This window comes from Haliotis rubra, unplaced genomic scaffold (assembly GCF_003918875.1).
Source record: "Haliotis rubra isolate DU_JTF1 unplaced genomic scaffold, ASM391887v1 Scf553, whole genome shotgun sequence".
Lineage (NCBI taxonomy): Eukaryota > Metazoa > Mollusca > Gastropoda > Lepetellida > Haliotidae > Haliotis > Haliotis rubra.
In genome coordinates this window covers 435,982-460,563 of record NW_025767250.1, presented here as the reverse complement: position 1 = coordinate 460,563, position 24,582 = coordinate 435,982, and the positions used below count along the sequence as shown (strand labels likewise).

Here is a 24,582-nt window from a genome sequence, read left to right as displayed (position 1 = left end):
TCATTTCTAGTGAGGGAGTAAATGCTGTGTAACGTCGCCAGCAACAGTATTCCTGTGTGTCATGGCAGTTGGTAAATGATCCAGACCACGGAAACAATATAAACTAGCCAGTAATAATCTTTTCTGTACATGCTGCTTAAAGAATGACAAATGGTAACAGGGTGTATTTTAAAACCATACACAAGCCAAAGTTGTTGTCAGAGGTCAAACTTGTAGAAATATTGATGTGGAGAACAGATGTAGTTCAAACAGTCATGAAACTGAAAAAAAAACATGATAAAAAAGTTGCTGTGTTGACTATATGAAGGATCAGGAACTTGTCTCTTCTCATGCTGACTGCAAGGTTAAACACAGTGCATGGTACTAAAACACAATATGTCCAGATAGGACTGAATGTTGGTGCATGTTGGAGTGACGTTTATTACACTAAATACGGTAATGTGTGGGCAGAGATGATGTAACCTCTCTACAAGGTTATGTCACATCAGTTTAATGTGGTGTCTGGCTATGTATAACTATGGTAAGAAGCTACATCTGGACAGCTTCTAACAAGACAGCAGACAGTAATTCACATTAGTAATTAAATCACTTTTACAAGTGAGACTTTGCAATAAATGATGTTGCTGAAAGTTTCTGTCTCAATAGATTGTCATGACTGAGTGAGTGAGTGAGATGGGATTTGCATGGCTGACAGTGCCAGCATTACAGTCACAACACAACATGTAAAGCGAGTGACTCTCTGAACATAGATGTCGTACAGGTGTTTAACACAAACTCATGAAGGATTACATTGATAAACCGAGCCATAAAATCTGGCATATATTCTGAGATTTGAATCCATCATTACCAGATCCTGTAATTGCTAAGGGAGGTTACACTAGAAAGCAAAGTGTGGTGTCTGGGGCCATAACCTCAATTCATACTTTAAATCTTTTAGAGTAATACAGAAACTTGAATTTATTGAAAAGTTCATATATTTTATACCCCAAAATGGCAAAATGGCAATACAAATGAGTTTACTTATCAAAGTTGGACTAAAATTTAAGGATAATATTATGATTTTTAAAAGTTGAAAGTAGAAGATAACCCCAAAAATAATTTACTGCACATCTTTCTTGATTACCTAAACTGTGTCATGTATTTCAAGTATGTTTGATCTGGATAACGTTCAGATCACGCCACACCAATCATAGCGTGAATGTGAAGGATAAACACACTAGTTTTCTGAATAAATATCTGGTTATGACAGAAAAAAGGTTTCCCATTAACACCCATGTCAGCCACACCATCTTATTAGCATGGCAGGGAATGCCCTGTGTTGTCTTAGAAGACGTAGATCACAATGTACATACCAGTCAACATATTTTCCTCAAAATCCCATTCCTCCTGAGATTGCATGAGTTCCTGTAAGAGTCTCCCTGTCTCAACCACTGGAATACATTGACCAGACTGACCGACTAACTATGAAAGCAAGCTTCACCAGCTTGGCATAGTGGCTTCAACGGCATCTACTTGCCATGCACCAGTTAAAATAAGGAATAGCTACAACAAGTCCTATCTACAACTGGTACTATTCTTGGAACTTTCTGATGACTGTGGTACCAACAATGTGCCATGAAATTACTTCTGCCATTAAACCAAACACTGGTAATATCCTGTTAACACTATCACACGAAGAGGCCATTTCGGCAATACCGCTGTAAAGCTAGGCACTCCAGTTACACAGAAACGTCATCTGATGCCTGATGGTCATCTGACGACTGATGACTTCAAATGCAAGCAAAATGTATAGGAAACTTATAATGATCATCAGGTTCACATCGTTCATTCTGTAATTGAATACTTGAAAGAAAAAAGAAGAAATCGCTTTTTAGATGTTTTTTTAGAAGTTGATCTCAAATCTGAATACTGTGACTTATCACAGCTGAGTTTGATGATGTGTATATCACCAGCTTAAGATATATATATATATATATATAATAGATTATACACAATAAGAATATGCAATATCGTTATGGATCATGTACATGTACATTATCTAACACATGCAGTTCCAGGGTAGAATTGATTCCGTAAAACCCATGCTTGTTGAAAGAAACGACTAAAAAAGAAGCAAAAACCCTTTCCACATCCATGGGAAACCTCTGCTAAAAGCAGATTGTACAATTCTGACAATATCATGAGTATATATTTGTTTCAGCAGTATTACAGCTGTACAATGTACTTGTTAGGTTGCCTGTCAGGAGTGGGACTTCACTCAGAATTCCAATCACTGGTTTGTCTGGTCTGTGTGGACAATTTTGTCAACTGTAACATTGCTGGAATATTGCTGACTACCTACAGCCATGAACAAGACCATATTGCAATGGCCAAGTTTACTGATATCACCCCAGTCATCTCTACAGGGATTGGTTTTATGAGTTCAGTTAGGACATACGTGTTTTGATATGAAATTCTGGTATGCCTCGCAAGTACAACATTTAACCAAATGGCAGATTTTAATCAATTAAATAATTTTAAATATACTTTAAAAAATGGTAAAGAGAAAGGTGCATTATTTCAGTGAACATACATTAATGTATCTTCAACGGTCACACTTGGTTCTGTATTGGCTGAAAATCAGCTGTGGCTTCATGTAACCCAGCTAGTGATGGGATGAGAGAAAATGTGGAACAACGGTTCAAATTAATAAATTCATGTCACTTTTTAAAAGGGTATGATTAAAAAACTTAATAATGGATTCATAATGGCTACAAAAATGTCCACAGTAGACTCTCAATAGATCTTTTCACTGTTTTATATTATTAATATTTATTAATAAATTACATGTGATTCAAAGCATGACCTTCAAGCACTTAATGGCTGTATAAGTTACGAAGATAATATTTCTGAAATAGTGGAATAAACGAATACTGAATGAGTTCTAGAACAGCGAGTCATGCATCCATGTGTGAACACTGCGAGGTCATTGAATGCAATAACTAGCGTATAATTGCAGCACAATAAGGATTCCATGTAATGTAAAGTAAGTGGAGTCTGTCCAGAATAATCAATGTAACTTTTGGTCAAGTTCACAATTATTCCCTGTGTGTCAGAGCATTAATCAAGCCAGTGAGACAGCTTCAATGGATTCCTCAGGGAACAACCACTGGTATGGCACTGCTCGTAGTTTGTCCACAAAGCTGAAGGCAAGATCGGAAAGGCCTCTACAATTTCCACTCAATAAAACTTGTTAGCTTTACATACACGAAACATGTGTTTTGTAATTGGGTAACAACTGTCCGGACCTCCAGGTTAATATAGAGGGAATTAACACAACTGAAGGACAATCACATTGGATTCATTTAGAAATTCGGAATAAAGTTTTTGCAGTTTATTTGTCACAGTAAGTAAGTAATGCAATTGACACAATGTTGATATGATTTTTAATTATCTAAAAAAGTAACATATTATGTGATTAGTCATATGAGTAATATTCTATACTTGTATATAATATCTTCCTAATGGCTGATCATGTTTTTCGTCACAAGTTTTGAAGATAATCTGATCTGAGCCACAGCTGATAGCACTAATTCTATATTCTTTCAACAAGTAATATGTAAGTTGTGGACTTCCCATCAACATAACGTTTTCCATGCACATCTCAGTACCTTATATATACTGACAGCCTCACAACTTACTGGAAATATTTTAATAATTTATGTTAGACTTCATACCTGGAAAGCCAGGTATGCAGAAAGTATTGTGTTGTACATGCAAGCTTCATTAGGTACAGTGAGGCCACATGACTGGGTCTAGCGACAAAAAATACATAAAATTGAATAATAATGCGAAACACGACTCATCAGCTGGAATATCTCGTACAGCCCTGATCAACCACAGGTAATGGTAAACAAACTCAATACACCTACACTCTTTGTTCATCAACAAATGGGAATCATACAAACAGGTTATAGTCCAGATATTCAGTTGAAGTTACTTACAAGCAGCTTGCTTTTACACACATATGACCAAAAATGATCTGATAACAAATATTCATCTCAGACAGGACAACAAAAATAATGACGCAAGTTGGAAAACATAAGAATGTTTTTCTGGTATTTCACTCAACACAAGTTGTATTTCAGTGTATGCTAGACTAGAGGCACAAGAAAGCCCGGTGCTTGGTAGACTGCAGACACCCTCTCAGGGAGTGTACTGCTTGTATCACACACTGTACAAGCAAGACCACTAGTGCCAGCGCGCTCTCTCTCTGTCATCAGTCTCAAACCAGTCACTCAAGTTGAAATCAAAGAGTTCAATGATAAGTTATTGAATAATAATTCCTACCTTTTTGTTTGTAGGTCTGACTAAATCCGTATTTGTGTATACTCCTGCTGCGGTATTTCCTTAGCTGGCATCCTGGAACAGCCTGTAACACATAACATACAGGCAGAGTTACTCTCACAGCTGAATGCAATCACTGTGCCATAGCTACTGTATGCATGTGTGGGATACCGTACTGTCTCTGGTGTAGGTGTCTGTGACATAGCTACTGTATGCATGTGTGGGATACCGTACTGTCTCTGGTGTAGGTGTCTGTGACATAGCTACTGTATGCATGTGTGGGATACCGTACTGTCTCTGGTGTAGGTGTCTGTGTCATAGCTACTGTATGCATGTGTGGGATACCGTCAGACTGTCTCTGGTGTAGGTGTCTGTGTCATAGCTACTGTATGCATGTGTGGGATAATCGTGACTGTCTCTGGTGTAGGTGTCTGTGACATAGCTACTGTATGCATGTGTGGGATACCGTACCGTCTCTGGTGTAGGTGTCTGTGTCATAGCTACTGTATGCATGTGTGGGATACCGTACTGTCTCTGGTGTAGGTGTCTGTGACATAGCTACTGTATGCATGTGTGGGATACCGTACTGTCTCTGGTGTAGGTGTCTGTGTCATAGCTACTGTATGCATGTGTGGGATACCGTACTGTCTCTGGTGTAGGTGTCTGTGTCATAGCTACTGTATGCATGTGTGGGATACCGTACTGTCTCTGGTGTAGGTGTCTGTGACATAGCTACTGTATGCATGTGTGGGATACCGTACTGTCTCTGGTGTAGGTGTCTGTGACATAGCTACTGTATGCATGTGTGGGATGCAATTACTGTCTCTGGTGTAGGTGTCTGTGACATAGCTACTGTATGCATGTGTGGGATACCGTACTGTCTCTGGTGTAGGTGTCTGTGTCATAGCTACTGTATGCATGTGTGGGATACCGTACTGTCTCTGGTGTAGGTGTCTGTGTCATAGCTACTGTATGCATGTGTGGGATACCGTACTGTCTCTCTGTGTAGGTGTCTGTGATAGCTACTGTATGCATGTGTGGGATACCGTTACTGTCTCTGGTGTAGGTGTCTGTGTCATAGCTACTGTAAGCATGTGTGGGATACCGTACTGTCTCTGGTGTAGGTGTCTGTGACATAGCTACTGTATGCATGTGTGGGATACCGTACTGTCTCTGGTGTAGGTGTCTGTGTCATAGCTACTGTATGCATGTGTGGGATAATCGTACTGTCTCTGGTGTAGGTGTCTGTGACATAGCTACTGTATGCATGTGTGGGATACCGTACTGTCTCTGGTGTAGGTGTCTGTGTCATAGCTACTGTATGCATGTGTGGGATACCGTACTGTCTCTGGTGTAGGTGTCTGTGACATAGCTACTGTAAGTATGTGTGGGATACCGTACTGTCTCTGGTGTAGGTGTCTGTGACATAGCTACTGTATGCATGTGTGGGATACCGTACTGTCTCTGGTGTAGGTGTCTGTGACATAGCTACTGTATGCATGTGTGGGATACCGTACTGTCTCTGGTGTAGGTGTCTGTGACATAGCTACTGTATGCATGTGTGGGATACCGTGTCTCTGGTGTAGGTGTCTGTGTCATAGCTACTGTATGCATGTGTGGGATACCGTACTGTGGGATGTCTGTGACATAGCTACTGTATGCATGTGTGGGATACTCTGTCTCTGGTGTAGGTGTCTGTGTCATAGCTACTGTATGCATGTGTGGGATACCATGTGGGATAACCGTGACTGTCTCTGGTGTAGGTGTCTGTGTCATAGCTACTGTAAGTATGTGTGGGATACCCGTGCTGTCTCTGGTGTAGGTGTCTGTGACATAGCTACTGTAAGTATGTGGGGATACCGTACTGTCTCTGGTGTGTAGGTGTCCGTGCTGTCTCTGGTGTAGGTGTCTCGTGACATAGCTACTGTAAGTATGTGTGGGATACCGTACTGTCTCTGGTGTAGGTGTCTGTGACATAGCTACTGTAAGTATGTGTGGGATACCGTACTGTCTCTGGTGTAGGTGTCTGTGACATAGCTACTGTATGCATGTGTGGGATACCGTACTGTCTCTGGTGTAGGTGTCTGTGTCATAGCTACTGTATGCATGTGTGGGATACCGTACTGTCTCTGGTGTAGGTGTCTGTGACATAGCTACTGTATGCATGTGTGGGATACCGTACTGTCTCTGGTGTAGGTGTCTGTGACATAGCTACTGTAAGTATGTGTGGGATACCGTACTGTCTCTGGTGTAGGTGTCTGTGACATAGCTACTGTAAGTATGTTTTACTGTGACACAGCCAGAGTCTTCATGACTGGCATACCATATTATTTCTTGTTTTGGTATTGATGCTATCGCTATGTCTTGTTTGAATGAGTGGGTCAAGGCACACACACATGCACGCACGCTCGCACACACACACACGTATCTAGTCTTATGTCTGGTAAGCTTTAGTGTCTGCACATTAAGATGAAATGCAGTATGAACCAAACACAGATTTGAATAACTGCACTACAAACATAAGAAGAGTCATCACAAATTTTACGAAAAATCACAGCAATGATTTGTTCATAGCAATGTCCTTCAAAGTACACACCACATGATTCTGGTCTTGGCAGCAAAGGGTATAGTTTTATAACAACCAGCCCCACAGATGATTAGTGAGGGTCAAGATCTGAGAGGCTGGCCAGTGTCCAGGAACATGATCTCAGCCAGCCAGTACTGTACTGACCACATACATCATACTTCTAGAGACATACATCATACTTCTAGAGACATACATTGATGACAGTTCTGTATGCTGTCCTGCTGGGAGAGAAATAGTGGGATTCAAGTGAAGGACAGCAGATGGTTGATGATGACGGTATGTCAGTTTCTCGTATAGTTTCAGCCATGCTATACAAAACAGGATAACAAACTATTTTTCATATAAGTGTGCCCTGACCATGATTTAAATATGTTTCTAGGTCCATCAAAGGTCAAAGGTCACATATGTTCATATTTGGTCAACATGCTTATTAATCTTGTACAGTGTTAGGCAGCAAGTTTTAAACATAATGTGTGTTGGAGAACACCATGGGCTTAGAGGTTACCACCCAATAACTGAACCCAATATATTGTGATGGCCAGCTTCATTCTGTTTAATGCTTTAATTCTCACAGTTTTGTAGAAAGAAAATGAAAAAGTTAAACTTCAAATTTTCCTTTTCCTTTTCAACCCCTGTAATTGAGAATGAAAAGAAACAGATATTTCAAAGTTGCTTGTTAAAAAAATTACAAGGCTGAATTTGAAATTGAGATTTTGAATATGTTTAAACTTTAATTTCAACCGTAAGAACATCAACTGATTCCTTCTGAGATATTTAAATACCCATGCAATTCAAATCTTTCAAAAAAAGGGGTTTTGCATTGTGTGGTTATAAAAAATGTGATATAAAAGGACATGGTGGCAGATACTTTTGTCTGCACGCATGCAAAAAAAGGTTATTATCCACAAGTTCAGTTTTCTGGATTTTAAATTGAAATTTACATTTGCATAAGCTAATTATGTTGCCATCTATTGCAGTAATACATTAGCCAGCATACAAGCCATTGGGCAGAGTTTTGTGTGCTTCTTGCACAGTGTTGATAAATAACAACAACTGCTGCCCTTTACAAAGCAATAACAACTCAACCAGTTGATTTACGTAAGTGGTTCATCTGCCTTCATGTTATTGTTTCTAATTCATAAGAAAAGGCCAGTTCAGTATTGTCAAACCTCTTCTTGAAGCTGAATATGGGGTAGAGGGATAGCCTAGTGGTTAAAGCGTTCGCTCATCACGCCAAAGACCAATGTTCGATTCCCCACATGGGTACAATGTGTAAAGCCTATTTCTGGTGTCCACCGTGGTAATATTGCTGGAACATTGCTAAAAGTGGTGTAAGTGGTAATATTGCTGGAACATTGCTAAAAGTGGTAATATTGCTGGAACATTGCTAAAAGTGGTGTAAGTGGTAATATTGCTGGAACATTGCTAAAAGTGGTATAAGTGGTAATATTGCTGGAACATTGCTAAAGGTGGTATAAGTGGTAATATTGCTGGAACATTGCTAAAGGTGGTATAAGTGGTAATATTGCTGGAACATTGCTAAAGGTGGTATAAGTGGTAATATTGCTGGAACAGTGGTAATATGCTAAACAGTGGTATAAGTGGTAATATTGCTGGAACATTGCTAAAGGTGGTATAAGTGGTAATATTGCTGGAACATTGCTAAAGGTGGTATAAGTGGTAATATTGCTGGAACATTGCTAAAAGTGGTGTAAGTGGTAATATTGCTGGAACATTGCTAAAGGTGGTATAAGTGGTAATATTGCTGGAACATTGCTAAAAGTGGTATAAGTGGTAATATTACTGGAACATTGCTAAAAGTGGTGTAAGTGGTAATATTGCTGGAACATTGCTAAAAGTGGTGTAAGTGGTAATATTGCTGGAACATTGCTAAAAGTGGTATAAGTGGTAATATTGCTGGAACATTGCTAAAAGTGGTAGACATAACTCTCTGTACTTTAAAACACAACAATCTATTCTAATGCACAACTCTTAATACTTAAACACATAAAACACAACAATCTAATCCAATATGCATATCTCAATACTTTAATTCATAACTTGCTGTGTCAATACATAACTCACTATATTTTGATACAAAACTCTACATTTTAATACATGATTCTCTACATTTTAAACCCGTGAAGGTCCGGGTTAGAATGAACCTTCAGTAACCCATGCTTGGCGTAAGAGGTGACTAACGGGATCGGGTGGTCAGACTCGCTGGCTTGGTTGACTCATGTCATCGGTTCCCAATTGCGCAGATCGATGCTCATAATGTTGATCACTGGATTGTCTGGTCCAGACTCGATTATTTACAGACTGTCACCATATAGCTGGAATATTGCTGAGTGCGGCGTAAAACTAAACCCACTCATTCACTCACTCACTCTCTACATTTTAATACACAGGTTCTCTAAATAATTATACATGACTCTCTATATTTTAATCCATAACTCACATTTCGTTTACACATAAGTCCCCATATTTTGATACGTTAGTGTATGTGAGTAATCTGTGTCATCTCTTGTCATGCAAACTGGGTGTTGTTTGGTTCATTTTAGTCATGAAAATTTCTCAACACTGGATTATTTTGCAGCCAATTGTGAGAGGTAGATAATATACATCACAATGCAACACAAGCTCAGTCGTCCACAGTTAATGTTACTAAATATATATATATATATATATATATATATATATATGAATCTGAATCTGACAATCTGTGTTTATTTATTAGTTTCCTTTTTGAAACATAATTGTAAAATATAGATTTTCTACTAAATATTTTTCCAGAAAATAGATTGTGAATCCAATAACAACTCAATATTACATTCACAAGGAATATCTTCACAATGTTCTGATTCCCAGCATTGTCTGTTAAGTTAATGGCGTGTATTGAAAATAGGTCATATGGCAATCATTAGTATTAATTTCAATCCTTTCAATGGTTACTCCTGTACATGCAGTTGTATGATCAATTGTGACAAACAATTTCATGATTGCCAGACATAAGTTGGCCTTTTCTGGACATATCTAGCAAAAAATGAAACAAGTACGATTTACAAAATACTTCCATACTAAATGATAAACGATTTCCCTAGCCACAGCTGTGACAACCCAGTGTTCGTTTCCACACCTAATTTTGAAGCACAAGTTTGAATTTGAAATTATAATTAAAGCAAATATATACCAGCACTGTAAATGCACTTTACCAAACATCCAAACTTTTCACAGCTACTGATTATATCCCTGATTTATAGCAATATTCATGATTTACAGCCTATATTCATGATTTACAGCCTATATTCATTATTTACAGCTACCAGTTATATCCCTGATTTACAAATATATTCCTGATTTACAGCTACCAGGTATATTCATGATTTATATACTATATTCATTATTTACAACCTATATTCATGATTTACAGCTACCAGTTATATCCCCGATTTACAAATATATTCCTGATTTACAGCTACCAGGTATATTCATGATTTGTATACTATATTCATTATTTACAACCTATATTCATGATTTACAGCTACCAGTTATATCCCTGATTTACAAATATATTCCTGATTTACAGCTACCAGGTATATTCATGATTTACAGACTATATTCATGATTTACAACCTATATTCATGATTTACAGCTACCAGTTATATCCCTGATTTACAAATATATTCCTGATTTACAGCTACCAGGTATATTCATGATTTACAGCAATATTCATGATTTACAGCCTATATTCATGATTTACAGCCTATATTCATTATTTACAGCTACCAGGTATATTCATGATTTACAGACTATATTCATGATTTACAGCTACCAGGTATATTCATGATTTACAAATATATTCCTGATTTACAGCTACCAGGTATATTCATGATTTACAGCAATATTCATGATTTACAGCCTATATTCATGATTTACAGCTACCAGTTATATCCCTGATTTACAAATATATTCCTGATTTACAGCTACCAGGTATATTCATGATTTACAGACTATATTCATGATTTACAGACTATATTCATGATTTACAGCTACCAGGTATATCCATGATTTACAAATATATTCCTGATTTACAGCTACCAGGTATATCACGATTTACACTCTATGATCCTGATTTACAGCTATTTTCCTGATTTACAGCTACCAGGTATGTTCCAGATTTACAGCTATATTCATGATTCGTACATGTAATCAAACTGAAGCACACAGCTCAATCAACACAATTTATATCAGTCAGATTGTTACAATGTGTTCATTCAACTCTTAGTAATAGCACTGTCTCAAAAACAGGGAACAGTCTTCCTGCCATCATACTTGGAGAAAGTTCTCTCTCAAAGTATCAATACTCCTTGAAGACAGCAAATAATTCTGGTACAGAAGAATCTGTATGTTCATCAGCAAAATGATGATATATATGACATCAGTTAACGTGACAGGAGAGGCATGGACATGATGAAAGGCTGGTGCTACTGAACACCATGAGTTGGTGCTTCTCACTTAGCTTCCATGTAACACACTTCAACATGTGAGGGCGGTGGGGTAGGCTTGAGAGTGTTTGGTGGGGTAGGCTTGAGAGTGTTTGGTGGGGTAGGCTTGTCTGAGGGTGGTGGGGGAGGCTTGTGTGAGGGTGGTGGGGGGAGGCTTGTGTGAAGGTGGTGGGGAGGCTTGAGTGAGGGTGGTGGGGGAGGCTTGCCTGAGGGTGGTGGGGAGGCTTGTGTGAGGGTGGTGTGGTAGGCTTGTGTGACGGCTGTGGGGTAGCCTTGTGTGAGAGTGGTGTGGTAGGCTTGTGTGAGGGTGGTGGGGGAGGCTTGTGTGAGGGTGGTGTGGTGGGCTTGTGTGAGGGTGGTGGGGGAGGCTTGTGTGAGGGTGGTGTGGTGGGCTTGTGTGAGGGCTGTGGGGTAGCCTTGTGTGAGAGTGGTGTGGTAGAGCTGGTGAGGGTGGTGGTGGAGGCTTGTGTGAGGGTGGTGTGGTAGGCTTGTGTGAGGGGCTGTGGGGTATAGCCTTGTGTGAGGGTGGTGTGGTGGGCTTGTGTGTGAGGGGTGGTGTGGTGGGCTTGTGTGAGGGTTGGTGGGGAGGCTTGTGTGTGAGGGTGGTGGGGAGGCTTGTGTGAGGGTGGTGTGGTGGGCTTGTGTGAGGGCTGTGGGGTAGCCTTGTGTGAGAGTGGTGTGGTAGGCTTGTGTGAGGGCTGTGGGGTAGCCTTGTGTGAGAGTGGTGTGGTAGGCTTGTGTGAGGGTGGTGTGGTGGGCTTGTGTGAGGGCTGTGGGGTAGCCTTGTGTGAGAGTGGTGTGGTAGGCTTGTGTGAGAGAGGTGTGGTGGGCTTGTGTGAGGGCTGTTGGGTAGCCATGTGTGAGAGTGGTGGGTGAGGCTTGTGTGAGTGGTGTGGGGTAGCCTTGTGTGAGAGTGGTGTGGTGGGCTTGTGTGAGGGCTGTGGGGTAGCCTTGTGTGAGAGTGGTGTGGTGGGTTTGTGAGAGAGAGGTGTGGTGGGCTTGTGTGAGAGAGGTGTGGTGGGAGGAGGCTTGTGGTTACAGCTTGTGTTGGTGTGTGGTGGTAGGCTTGAGAGTGTTTGGTGGGGAGTAGGCTTAGAGAGTGTTTGGTGGGGTAGGGCTTGTCCTGAGGGGTGGTGGGGAGGCTTGTGTGAGGTGGTGGGGAGCTTGTGTGGTGAAGGTGGTGGGGGAGGGAGGCTTGAGTGAGGGTGGGTGGGGAGGCTTGCCTGAGGGTGGTGGGTAGAGGCTTGTGTGAGAGGTGGTGTGGTAGGCTTGTGTGTGGTGGCTGTGGGAGTGGTGCTGTGTGTAGGAAGTGGTGTGGTAGAGCTTGTGTGAGGAGTGGTGGGGAGGTAGCTTGTGTGAGGGTGGTGTGGTGGAGCTTGTGTGAGGGTGGTGGGAGAAGCTTGTGTGAGGTGTGTAATGTGGAGGGTGGTTGTGTGAAGCTGTGGGGTGGGCTTGTGTGAGGGAGTGGTGTGGTAGGCTTGTGTGTAGGGAGGTGGTGGTGGAGGCTTGTGTGAGGTGGTGTGGTGTAGAGCTTGTGTGAGGGCTGTAGGGAATTGTATGTGTGTGAGGTGGTGTGGGTGGGCTTGTGTGTGAGGTGGTGTGGTGGGCTTGTGGGGGTTGGTGGGGAGAGCTTGTGTGAGGGTGGTGGGGAGGCTTGTGTGAGGTGGTGTGGTGGGCTTGTGTGAGGGGCTGTGGGGTAGCCTTGTAGTGAGAGTGGTGTGGTAGGCTTGTGTGAGGGGCTGTAGAGCCTTGTGTGAGAGAGTGGTGTGGTAGGCTTGTGTGGGGTGGTGTGGTGGGCTTGTGTGAGGGCTATGGGGTAGCCTTGTGTGAGAGTGGTGTGGTAGGCTTGTGTGAGAGAGGTGTGGTGGGCTTGTGTGAGGGCTGTTGGGTAGCCATGTGTGAGAGTGGTGGGTGAGGCTTGTGTGAGTGGTGTGGGGTAGCCTTGTGTGAGAGTGGTGTGGTGGGCTTGTGTGAGGGCTGTGGGGTAGCCTTGTGTGAGAGTGGTGTGGTGGGTTTGTGAGAGAGAGGTGTGGTGGGCTTGTGTGAGAGAGGTGTGGTGGGAGAGGCTTGTGGTTACAGCTTGTGTTGGTGTGGTGGGTGAGGCTTGTGTAGGGGCAGTTGTATGGTTTAAGCATAACTGAAAGGTGTGTAAAACCATATTTACCTCCTTACACCCCAACATGCTCTACATGTAATATCTCTTAATCTACAGATAATCTACTTGATAAAAAGTAACTTATGAGCTGCCACTGATGGCTAATAGTTAGTGAGAACATCTGTTTACAAGGAAGCTGAGATACATCTTGCATGTTCTACCCCAGAATATGTATCATGCTGGAGACTCCACTGACTTGGAAAGCATCCAGTAACTTCAAACTATTTTATCAGAATAAATAAATACTGTGGCAAGAGAAACAGCGAAACATGCACCAGGGACTGATCTACACTGTGTTAAAAGATAATCAGGTGTTGCCACTGAAAATATGTACACAATTCTGAAATGAAATGTATTTTGACTTGACAAGAAATCAACAGAACTTTTGTTTTCAGACAAAAAAACTCCAACATCAAACAACTTAAAACATTTCCAGCTACTTTCAAGTTCCATTATTTTGTGATATTCAGACAGAGCCATTCAGAGTTCCATGTCCCTGGAAGTCTTTTATTGGAACATGCTATTGTTCAGTATTTCCCATAAGAAGTCTTGACAACCATCTCACCAAGGAAGTATAAAGTAACAAATGCTAAATACTGTATTCACACACAGTGAGTGGTACAGGAAACTAATGCAGTGCCAGATGTGCTGTACCCACACCTGGTCATCTGGTCAGCCAAGGCCACCATGTACTGGAGATACATACATGTGTTATCATTAGCAACAATTAACAACATGTGTATCAGCTACTTGTTCTCCAGGAGAAACAAACAGGGTCTACGATATCACCCATATCACCATGTCTCATCTGATATACCCCAGCTGAGTGATACATGCTAGCTGGGAGGTTCACAGTCTGTACAATACCAGGTTCCCCTTCCAAGGCCAACTTAGACTAATTGGAAGTCTGCTGTTACGGTGCATGTTGGCTGCTGATCATAATCAAGAGTTCAAAAAAATGGCTCTCTTTGTCAAACATTTTTTCTGAAACAATCTGAAAGTCGATCATTAACAGAGAATGAGAAATGCCTTCAAAGGTTTAAGCAGCATAATTTGAATTTTAACTACTTAAATTCTTACAAAATTGAATCAAAACAAATATATTATAACAAAAAAAACTTAGTTTTAAATGTCTTTGCTTTTACAGATAATCTACATGGTATCATACTGACGCTAACGCTGGTTGTTACGTGTGATGACACGCTGTGGCCTCCCTACAACACTGAGATAAGGATGTTCGGTAACAATCAATAACAGTTCACAAACCACAGTGTAGGAATTAGATTTTAAGGAGATAAGTCCCACTGTAATGGATGAAGTTGACTGCAATGGTTGTGAATGTCCTGAGAGGGTGACTGGGAAGGGAAACAGATCACCAACAGGATCAGTGGGTGCGTGAGTGAGTGAGTTTAGTTTTATGCCACACTCAGTAATATTCAAACTATATGGCTGCGGCCTGGAAATAATCGAGTCTGGACCAGACAATCTAGTGATCAACAGCATGGGCACCGATCTATGCAATTGGGATACGATGACATGTGTCAACCAAGTCAGACCACCTAATCCCGTTAGTCGCCTCTTACGACAGGCATGGGTTACTGAAGATCAATTCTAACCCGAATCTTCACGGGTCAAACCAGCATGATGAGACAATGTTTACTGAATGTTTATATCTGTTCTGGTTGTTTGTTGTGTCAAATTGTTTGATTGCACTTATGAGAGGAATGGGTACTGATGATACAGAATGACTGACTGACTGACTGAGTTTTAGTTTTACACCGCTTTTTAGCAATATTCCAGCAATATCACGGCGGGGGACACCAGAAATGGGCTTCACTCATTGTACCCATGTGGGGAATCGAACCCAAGGTCTTCAGCGTGACGAGCCAACGCTTTAACCACTAGGCTACCCCCCACCGCCCCTGATACAGAATGAGATCATTACTAACAGTGTCTGCACTCTTACATGCTTTCTACACCTGACTTAAACCTTTTTTTATTTAGAATGGATTTTTTTATATAATGAATGTAATTATCTGAATGAATTACAAAAAAGGAGCAATTAATAACAAGTTGTTTATCTTTCTGTGAAACGAATTAAATGAGTTGTGTAAGCTCAGTTTCAGGTAGTCACTGTCACCTGTCTTAATGCTACTCTCTGATTAGATTCCAGTTTACAATTATCAGCTGATTCAGCAGATTGCAAAATCAGCAACTTACAAAATCAGCAACTTAAGACAACTCAGTAAACACTTTCTTCAGAACTAAACAAACTGCACTACAGAAAGACAGTTCAATGTCCAACACTAGGAAAGTGCCACAATAATAATACTATTTTCACCTTCAATCCTTAGTAAGAAAAGCGAAATATGTCACCAAAATTAATTCTAATACCCGAATGAAGAATCCCTATCCTTTAGACAAAGTTTTACATGAAGTTAATCCCTAACACAAACATTGTGACATGTAACTGAATTGTAAGCATTTGATATAAACAAATATGATAGAGACATGGAGGCTGACCCTTAAAATTAATCATCTCAGGTAAGATGTCATGACATCTCAGTGACATGGACTGTATAAGGGTCATGCTACAAAACAATTTTAGAGTGAGTGAGTCAGTTTAGGTATGCTGCACTCAGCAATATTCCAGCTATTTGGCTGCGGTCTGTAAATAATCGAGTCTGGACCAGACAACCCAGTGATCAACAGCATGAGCATCAATTTGCGCAATTGGGAACCGATGACATGTGTCAATCAAGTCAGTGAGCCTGACCACCTGATCCAGTTAGTCGCCTCTTATGACAAGCATGGATTACTGAAGATCAATATTCTAACCTGGATCTTCATGGGTCAAATAATTTTAGAATACAGAACATGTTTCATTTTTTAACTACCAAGTTGTAGAAGTTAAGAAAGAAGAGGGGTATTCTACAGCCCTGTTGGAGCACTAGTATGACAGTTTAACAGATTAGGTCATAATTTCAATTTTTTTAGCAGATGAACGTTTGACTTGCCTTTGCATGTGTTTGTCAATATTGTCACAGGTGTGGGAAAAGATACACTAACTTTTGATCAGTGATCCATTCACATAATTGTCTACTATGTTGTCTTTATGGAATCTGATGGGGCAGATAAGCAAGACAGATATAACTTTCTGGTGTTGACACTTTATTATCGAAATGAATGTGTTTCTTTTATTACAATGGAGAATAAACAAATCATTTAAAAATATTTACATAAAAGTGTTAATAAATGTATTAAACTATTTAAAATATTGTAACAAAATGTTTTATGTCAGAAAAAGTGAGTGAGTGAGTGAATTTAGTTTTACGCCGTTTTTAGCAATATTCCAGCAATATCATGGTGGGGAACACCAAAAATGGGCTTTACACATTGTACCCATGTGGGGAATCAAACCCGGGTCTACAGCCCGACATGCTAATGCTTTAACAACTAGGCTACCCCACAGCCCCTTGTTAGAAATATGATATGTAAGTAAGTGTTCATTCTTACACAATTTCCTCCACCATCTTATATGTAGTGACATTCAGGTGTAGATGTCACATGGTAGAGCTATGACATCCAGACAATGATATTGCAATGTAGAGACATCACAGTTGGTCACCCCAGCTCTAAGCAGTAAAGCAACAAGTCATAAAATAAAGAAACTATTCCTTCTTGTTTCATAGAAATGACATATCTTTGTATGACATATAATTTGACCATAAGTCTTTGATTCTTGGCTTAACTTCTTCATAATGGTGATCATGTCTCCCACTCACCCCTACACACAGAGATTACAACATTACACCATGTCTGGAAGTATTGTATTAGTATCATCAACCAATATGTTTTGAGGAAATGATTCCTGGCCAGTGCCGGATACTGTCCCATATTTTCAAAAATTCAGAGAAAAATCCTATGAAACAAGTTTTGTAGCCTTAGATACCATGGGAATTAAGGTGTATTGACTGTACTCTATTTCAAGATCCAACCACAAAAATTGCAGCCATTACATTTTTCCGTATAATAATAACCGTGTCTACCTAGACCCATTACATCAGTTTCATGATCCTATATATCCACCAGCTGAATGTTTTACCTTGACTGCATGCATCACACTATCGCCACCAGACGAGGAGTCAGCAGGTCAGGAGGATAAATCCACTGCAACTTCCATAAAGGAAAAACACTTTTTTTTTGGTTGAGAAACAGGATGACAGAACTTTACTGGCTGAAGTCCATTGCTGAAGCACATGACTGTCAAGGGAACGGAAGCCAGGTAAAGAGGTAGGAATCAGTTGCCATGTGGAGTGCCCTCTGGTTCCTGAATGTCTGCATGTAGCTACCCCCAACTGTATAGTGCAGGATCATCTGGGAAGTAGATTCAGCCATGACAACCGCTACAGGCATGACTCGTTCTGGGAGGAGACATATCAGCATGATTCAGGCCTTGAAGCAATTTGAGTGCATAAAATATACACCTGTCACAGTACAAAATATTCTAAATGCTTTTCAAACAGTAACCTGCAGCATACAATATGTGTAGGAATCTTATACAAGTATTCTCTCCAAGACATGCCCTTGGGTCTGTTGATAAGGACTTGATACCTCCTGTCTGTCAGCTCCTATAGGTCTGTATTGTTTCAGCTCTGTTGGTGGTGAGAGTTCACCAAACATGCCAGTGTGCCAGAGTATTAGTGCACCTATAACTGTCTGCAAGGAAATTATGGCTACAAGGCCATACAGCATTAGCTGACTAAACATGTATTTCTTTGTTTGATTGCTGACTGAGCATGGACAGGGCTACTTCAGTGACACTCACATAACTTTCTGTCAGTGCTGGTCAATGGTGGTGTATGTAGTAATCCCAGCTCTGTTGGCTGGAGGCTGTCTAGTTGTTGTTTCACACTGCAGTCAGAAATATTCCCTCTGTAGGAAGGAGGCCTGTATATAATTGTGTCTGGGCCAGACAAACCTGTGATTGTAAGAATGGGTAATGCCTCACAATGCTGTAGGATGACACACAATCAAAGTGAGTTTGTAGATAAGCGAGATAGATGGAACCCGTTTAGTCCTAGGCCAAATGCTAGAAAAGTCCCTATCTGTATGCAGCAGTAAAAGTGTTATCCAGTAATTATCATGACACCTCCCTTCCTCCAAAAATCCTTGTTGATAAGGAACTAGCCACAGAATGTATCAGGTTACTAAACACAAATAAGGTTTACCCCACTGTTGAAACAGTGTCCACATGTCCATACACCAACTGCATTAGTGTTAACCACATGGTCTAATGGATGGTGACAAGCGCTGGTGTTCAGCATGGTCAAGATATCCAGTGTGGGTGATAAGGCCGGGTGTATCACATTACCTTACTTGGATGATATCTCTACATTTGGCCTAGGAGTACATTCTGCACAATGATCACCACGACCTTGAGGGGGAAGCTGTTCTATTTTCAAATATCTGTGTAATAACAGCCATCTTTACAGAATACCTTCCCTTTGAAAGTTCAAATTTGACAAAAATATATTACTCATTAAGTTATATCATCCTGTTAGATCAATATCACATGAGAGTGAGTGAGTGAGTTGGGTTTAATGCCCCTCTACACAGTGTTTCAGTGACAGCATGTAGGGTCCGTGTTGGAGGAAGACAATGTGATACAGGTACTGGACGTTGACCACTCTGATGAAACATAGATATTGTGCTGACGCAGCTAATATCAAATCATGATTTGTCTGAATATTGTCACTGTTTCTGCATGGAACGTTTGTGCAATAAATATCTTATCTTATCTTATCTGAATCTGGAAATAATGCTTCTTTCAGCTACAGTATCCCAGCAGTGGCACCACTGACCTTGTACATGTGGGGGTTTAACTTGGGCAAATGATTTAACAACCAACAGCTACAGTATCCCAGCAGTGGCACCACTGACCTTGTACATGTGTGGGTTTAACTTGGGCAAATGATTTAACAACCAACAGCTACAGTATCCCAGCAGTGGCACCACTGACCTTGTACATGTGTGGGTTTAACTTGGGCAAATGATTTAACAACCAACAGCTACAGTGTGACGGCAGTGGCACCACTGATCTTGTACGTGTGTGGGTTTAACTTGGGCAAATGATTTAACAACCAACAGCTACAGTATCCCAGCAGTGGCACCACTGATCTTGTACATGTGTGGGTTTAACTTGGGCAAATGATTTAACAACCAACAGCTACAGTATCCCAGCAGTGGCACCACTGACCTTGTACATGTGTGGGTTTAACTTGGGCAAATGATTTAACAACCAACAGCTACAGTATCCCAGCAGTGGCACCACTGATCTTGTACATGTGTGGGTTTAACTTCGGCAAATGATTTAACAACCAACAGCTACAGTATCCCAGCAGTGGCACCACTGATCTTGGTATGCGTGTACGCTGGTGGGTTTAACTTGGGCAAATGATTTAACAACCAACAGCTACAGTATCCCAGCAGTGGCACCACTGATCTTGTACATGTTTAACTTAGATTTAACATAACAGCTACAGTATGCGATTTTTGACCTTTACATGTGTGGGTTTAACTTGGGCAACTGATTTAACAACCAACAGCTACAGTATCCCAGCAGTGGCACCACTGACCTTGTACATGTGGGGGTTTAACTTGGGCAAATGATTTAACAACCAACAGCTACAGTATCATAGCAGTGGCACCACTGACCTTGTACATGTGGTGGGTTTAACTTGGGCAAATGATTTAACAACCAACAGCTACAGTGTTTCTTCCAGCAACCATCAATCAATAAATCAGAGGTGAACACACAAACCTAGTTAACAATACAAAAACTTCATTGCTTGATTTGTGATCATGACCTGATGATTACTAAAAGCATTACTCCAATATGGTGTGGATACCTTGTTGTCTGGACAGTTCATTCTCAGGGCACTATGTGATCAGACCTGCTGTTTGAGAATCTGATAAAGCAATGCATTCTTTGCTGGTTCTACTCCTCTCAGCATCCACAAATACAAATGGTTCCCCATGACACAGGAGAACTACTTAATTAGGAAGTCTAGACATGCACCTATTATATTTTATTTACATTTGTAAGGTTTTACTCAAGGAATTCAAGAAATTTGTTAGGGAATCCACACTGGCCAAATGTTTTACCACTTCCTGTTAACAGAACAAGCTCAAACTGTGCAAAACAGATTTTATCTTGGTTTAAAATACCGTATAATTCCAGAATATTCAGAACAGTTTAAAAAAATGTCCTTTTTTATATGACAAATAAGAAACTACATAGGAAACACTTTTTGTTCACTTTGGAAAGATTAAAGTTCCCTTGGAGAAAACTGTACACAAACCAAAGCACGAAATCCTTCCAATATCCATTAAAACAGTAATTATATACCGCTCCTTCAACACTTACACAAAAGGAACAATATGAAATCAATTATATTTTTTATGTGGAAACAGACAAGGGCATGATAAATCATGTGACACCCTTCTCTTTCCATAATTTCCTGTCAACGTTGAGAAATTTACTGGTGCTATTTCCTGCCCTGCCCCCTCAGTGAAGCCCTGCTATGCTTCACGGTAATAAACATCCCTACACCCTCCCCTGTCTTATGATCTGTTGGATAAAGTGGAAATATACCACCACAAAGACAGTGTCTGTAATATACATGCTGAAGTGTAACAACGTGTTTGTGATTTCAGCATGGAAGAGCCCTACTTGAGTTAAAACAACATTCATAAGTGAGAGGTTACAGCACATGCATTCAAAATGGTGCCCCATGACGGGTAACAAAAATCAATAAAATAGAGATTGTCAATCAAAGAGATTTATTCAGTTTGTTGGCAATCCGTCACAAGGGAAACATTACGCTGTTTGCCGTTAATGCATGTGTCACAAGAGATGCATTATAGATAATGACGTATTCGTGTTGTATTCCTGCAATCTTATTCCCTTACGCTAGGTTTTCTTCTGGTGGAGCAGCACATGCTTGCCTCTTTCATCAACACCTGGTGTCATCACTACAGCCAATTCATATCATTTTCATCACAATCATTTTGTGGAATTTTGTGGAATCAGATAACTGATGTTCTTTCTGCTGTTGATGTTCTATATCATACAAACAGAGAACAGAGAATTGACTGGTGACATGGTGTCACTGAAAGATGTGTGATCGTGGTTTTGTTTTAAGGAGAAGACATACTTTCATGTCTGGTGTTTGGTAAAAAGATATTAATTATCTGACCCATATTGGCCATCTTCAGGACGACTGTGTTATCTTGCTTACCTGTGGCAGACTGTATAAGTGCATGTCCATGTAATCAACTGCATGTAATCACTGATGATTTTCCCTCATAGTTTATCTCAGTCTATAATTATGGGTCATTGTAGGATTTAACGAACATTCTAAAATTCGTCCAGTTGGGAATTCAGCTAAGTTTTGTTAAAAAGTCCCCAAAGTTCTTACATTCTAAATTTCAGGGGTACTTTAACAATCCATGTTAACACGCGTTCAGGTGAGTAACATGAATTAACACTGAAGCATATTCCACCCTCCTGGTCCTGTTTTCTCAGAAAAGCCACTTTAACCAACATTCAGTTTTAACTGTATTAACAGGAATTAGTAAATCTAATTATGGGCACTTTTATGACATTTGCTGCAGTCACAGGGCTGAACATCTGAGCAGGTTAAGAAATACAATGCCTCAGTTTTGATGAGGGACTTGGTCTGTTTTAGGGATGATTCTGACCAGACAGGAGTGAGTCAGTGTGTAAGGCTTAATCTAGCAATATTTCAGCAATATCATCGCTTGGGGACACCAATATGGGGATATTGTACCTATGTGGGGAATCAAACCCAAAATAAACCCCTTTCTACGATCGCCACAAATCTCTGTCTGAGTCCAACGTCTGGTTGGGACTACTGCATGGGCTACCAGTTACCCTCCAGGACAGATTGTGTGCTGTGTCACGCTGCCATATTAATGTCACCTGTACATGATCAAGTCTGGTCCAGCAACCAGTTCACCTGGCCTGATTACCTGATCCATGTGGACAAAGGTTCCAGTGTTGTGGAGGTTGGAGTGAGTGAGTGAGTGAGATAAGATTTAAAGTCACATCGGCAGTATTTCAGCTATATTGTGAAGTGTGGACGTTGGAGATTTGTGATTCAAATAAAATATGTCATCTTGAATATGCTTATTAACACATTGTGAAATATGGATACATACATGTTCATTTGTTCTGGCTCCGGTTCATGGATCATATGTTTCAAGCACACATGGTTTTCACTTGTTTCTGTGTTGTCTGACTCAGTTGCTCTCCTCTACACACCACATGTTATACAAACAACAACAATGGGAATATTACAGAACAAAGTTTGTCCGGAAAATAAAATAAAAATGGATTGCTTTACCCTATGTATGTTCCCACAAGGCCTATCGTTATCTGGAGTCCCCACAGGTGAAAACACAGGGGTCTGGGTTTCAAATGTTTTTCTCATGGTGGTTTATCAGTACAATATGTTTGATTAACACATTATCTTGCAGCTATTCTAAACAACAGAATGAAATCCATGTCATCTATAATCTCATGTGCGTTTATTGTTTACTACAGCAATATATCAGCTTTATGACGGAGGCTTGTAAAGAATCAATTTCAAACCAGTGCTTGACATATTGAACATCGAACCTCTGCAACGGGCAATGACCCTGACCACCTGATACTGTTAGCCACCTCTGACTACAAGCATGGGTTGCTGAACACTACTTTTAACCCCAGAATTTCACATTGGTATTGATCTAATGAACCACTGGGAATGTTTTTCTTCTTCAGAATGTCACCACATGCTCTTCCACTATCTTTATTCTAAACCTGCATGTGGACTAGATCATTGGTCGTCTTCAGGTAATGTTGCTCAAATACCCCTGGGTAACAGATGCTTTATTCTTGAAGTTCAAAGTTAGCATGGTCAATACCTGTCTGGCTGAGTCAAGCTCCCCAACACAGATCCTAACACCTTCAATACCTGGGAATCCCCATGGCCTATACCTGTCTACTGATCAAGTTGTGAGAGCCTGAGAACAGTCTCATCTTAACATGTAACCCGAGGCTAAAGGCCATCAATAACATTCATAATAGTGACTTGCCCACCACAAGACAGATGTGGGAAACATAGATGTAGGATATACATGCAGACAATTCCATTATTTTGTGTTTCATCAGGATAAAAATAAGATTACAGGGAACCTGCTATCAAAATCCAGTAATAATTGTGTCGTGAGGATTGATGACAGAGCAAGAGACAAGGGAAGTATGATCGATAGATGTTCTGTTGTGTCAATTACCAAGTCCCTGCAGGATTATAAATCAGATAAGAAGGACTCTCGTAAATCACAAATAGAAACCTTACTAGTTACATGGAAGCTACAATTACACCAGAGTTCTTCTCCCTGATGTGCATCTATATCTTCTATATGTTTGTCCTGATATCACCTTGATCTTATTCATGAGAAACGACTTTCGTCACCCTCCAGGATGAGGTGAATACATATATATTCATGTAGTAAATAGCTTCCTGTCAGGGCAAGTCATAGACAATATCAACTGGAAATTAAATGAGCTTCCAAACACATTTGCTATTCTGTGCAGTTGCAAGTCCATCCTCTGGGGCTTAATAAGTCTGCTACAACTGCTGCAGGGTCGAACCCCTGTGTACACCGTACATGTTACCCCAAGTATTCACGATGGTAGACAGCAGCAACACTATACGTGTGCTACAACTGCTGCAGGGTCGAACGCCTGTGTACATCGTACATGTTACTCCAAATATTCACGATGGTAGACATTGGCAACACTATACGTCTGCTACAACTGCTGCAGGGTCGAACCCCTGTGTACATCGTCCATGTTGCTCCAAGTGTTCACGATGGTAGACATTGGCAACACTATCGTCTGCTACAACTGCTGCAGGGTTGAACCCTGTGTACAT

General features: G+C 40.6%; 1 protein-coding gene across 1 annotated transcript; it reads right to left on the bottom strand.

Moving 5' to 3' along the window:
* Window positions 1-1,323: 1,323 nt before the first annotated feature.
* Window positions 1,324-24,582, bottom strand: LOC124253803 (proline-rich extensin-like protein EPR1). The gene is made up of 4 exons (XM_046687652.1): window positions 24,454-24,582; window positions 11,628-13,160; window positions 4,330-4,411; window positions 1,324-1,430 (listed from the first exon to the last, which is right to left on the bottom strand). Exons 1-4 carry the CDS (start codon window positions 24,580-24,582, stop codon window positions 1,324-1,326), a joined length of 1,851 nt encoding a protein of 616 aa, XP_046543608.1.

Coding starts and splice junctions, on each gene's coding strand:
- LOC124253803 (XM_046687652.1), bottom strand. CDS start 24,582: ATGTACACAGGGTTCAACCCTGCAGCAGTTGTAGCAGACGATAGTGTT. Junction 4,412..11,627: donor AGCCTCCCCACCACCCTCAG/GCAAGCCTCCCC, acceptor TATGTGTTACAG/GCTGTTCCAGGATGCCAGCT. Junction 1,431..4,329: donor TCAGACCTACAAACAAAAAG/GTAGGAATTATT, acceptor AATGTATTCCAG/TGGTTGAGACAGGGAGACTC.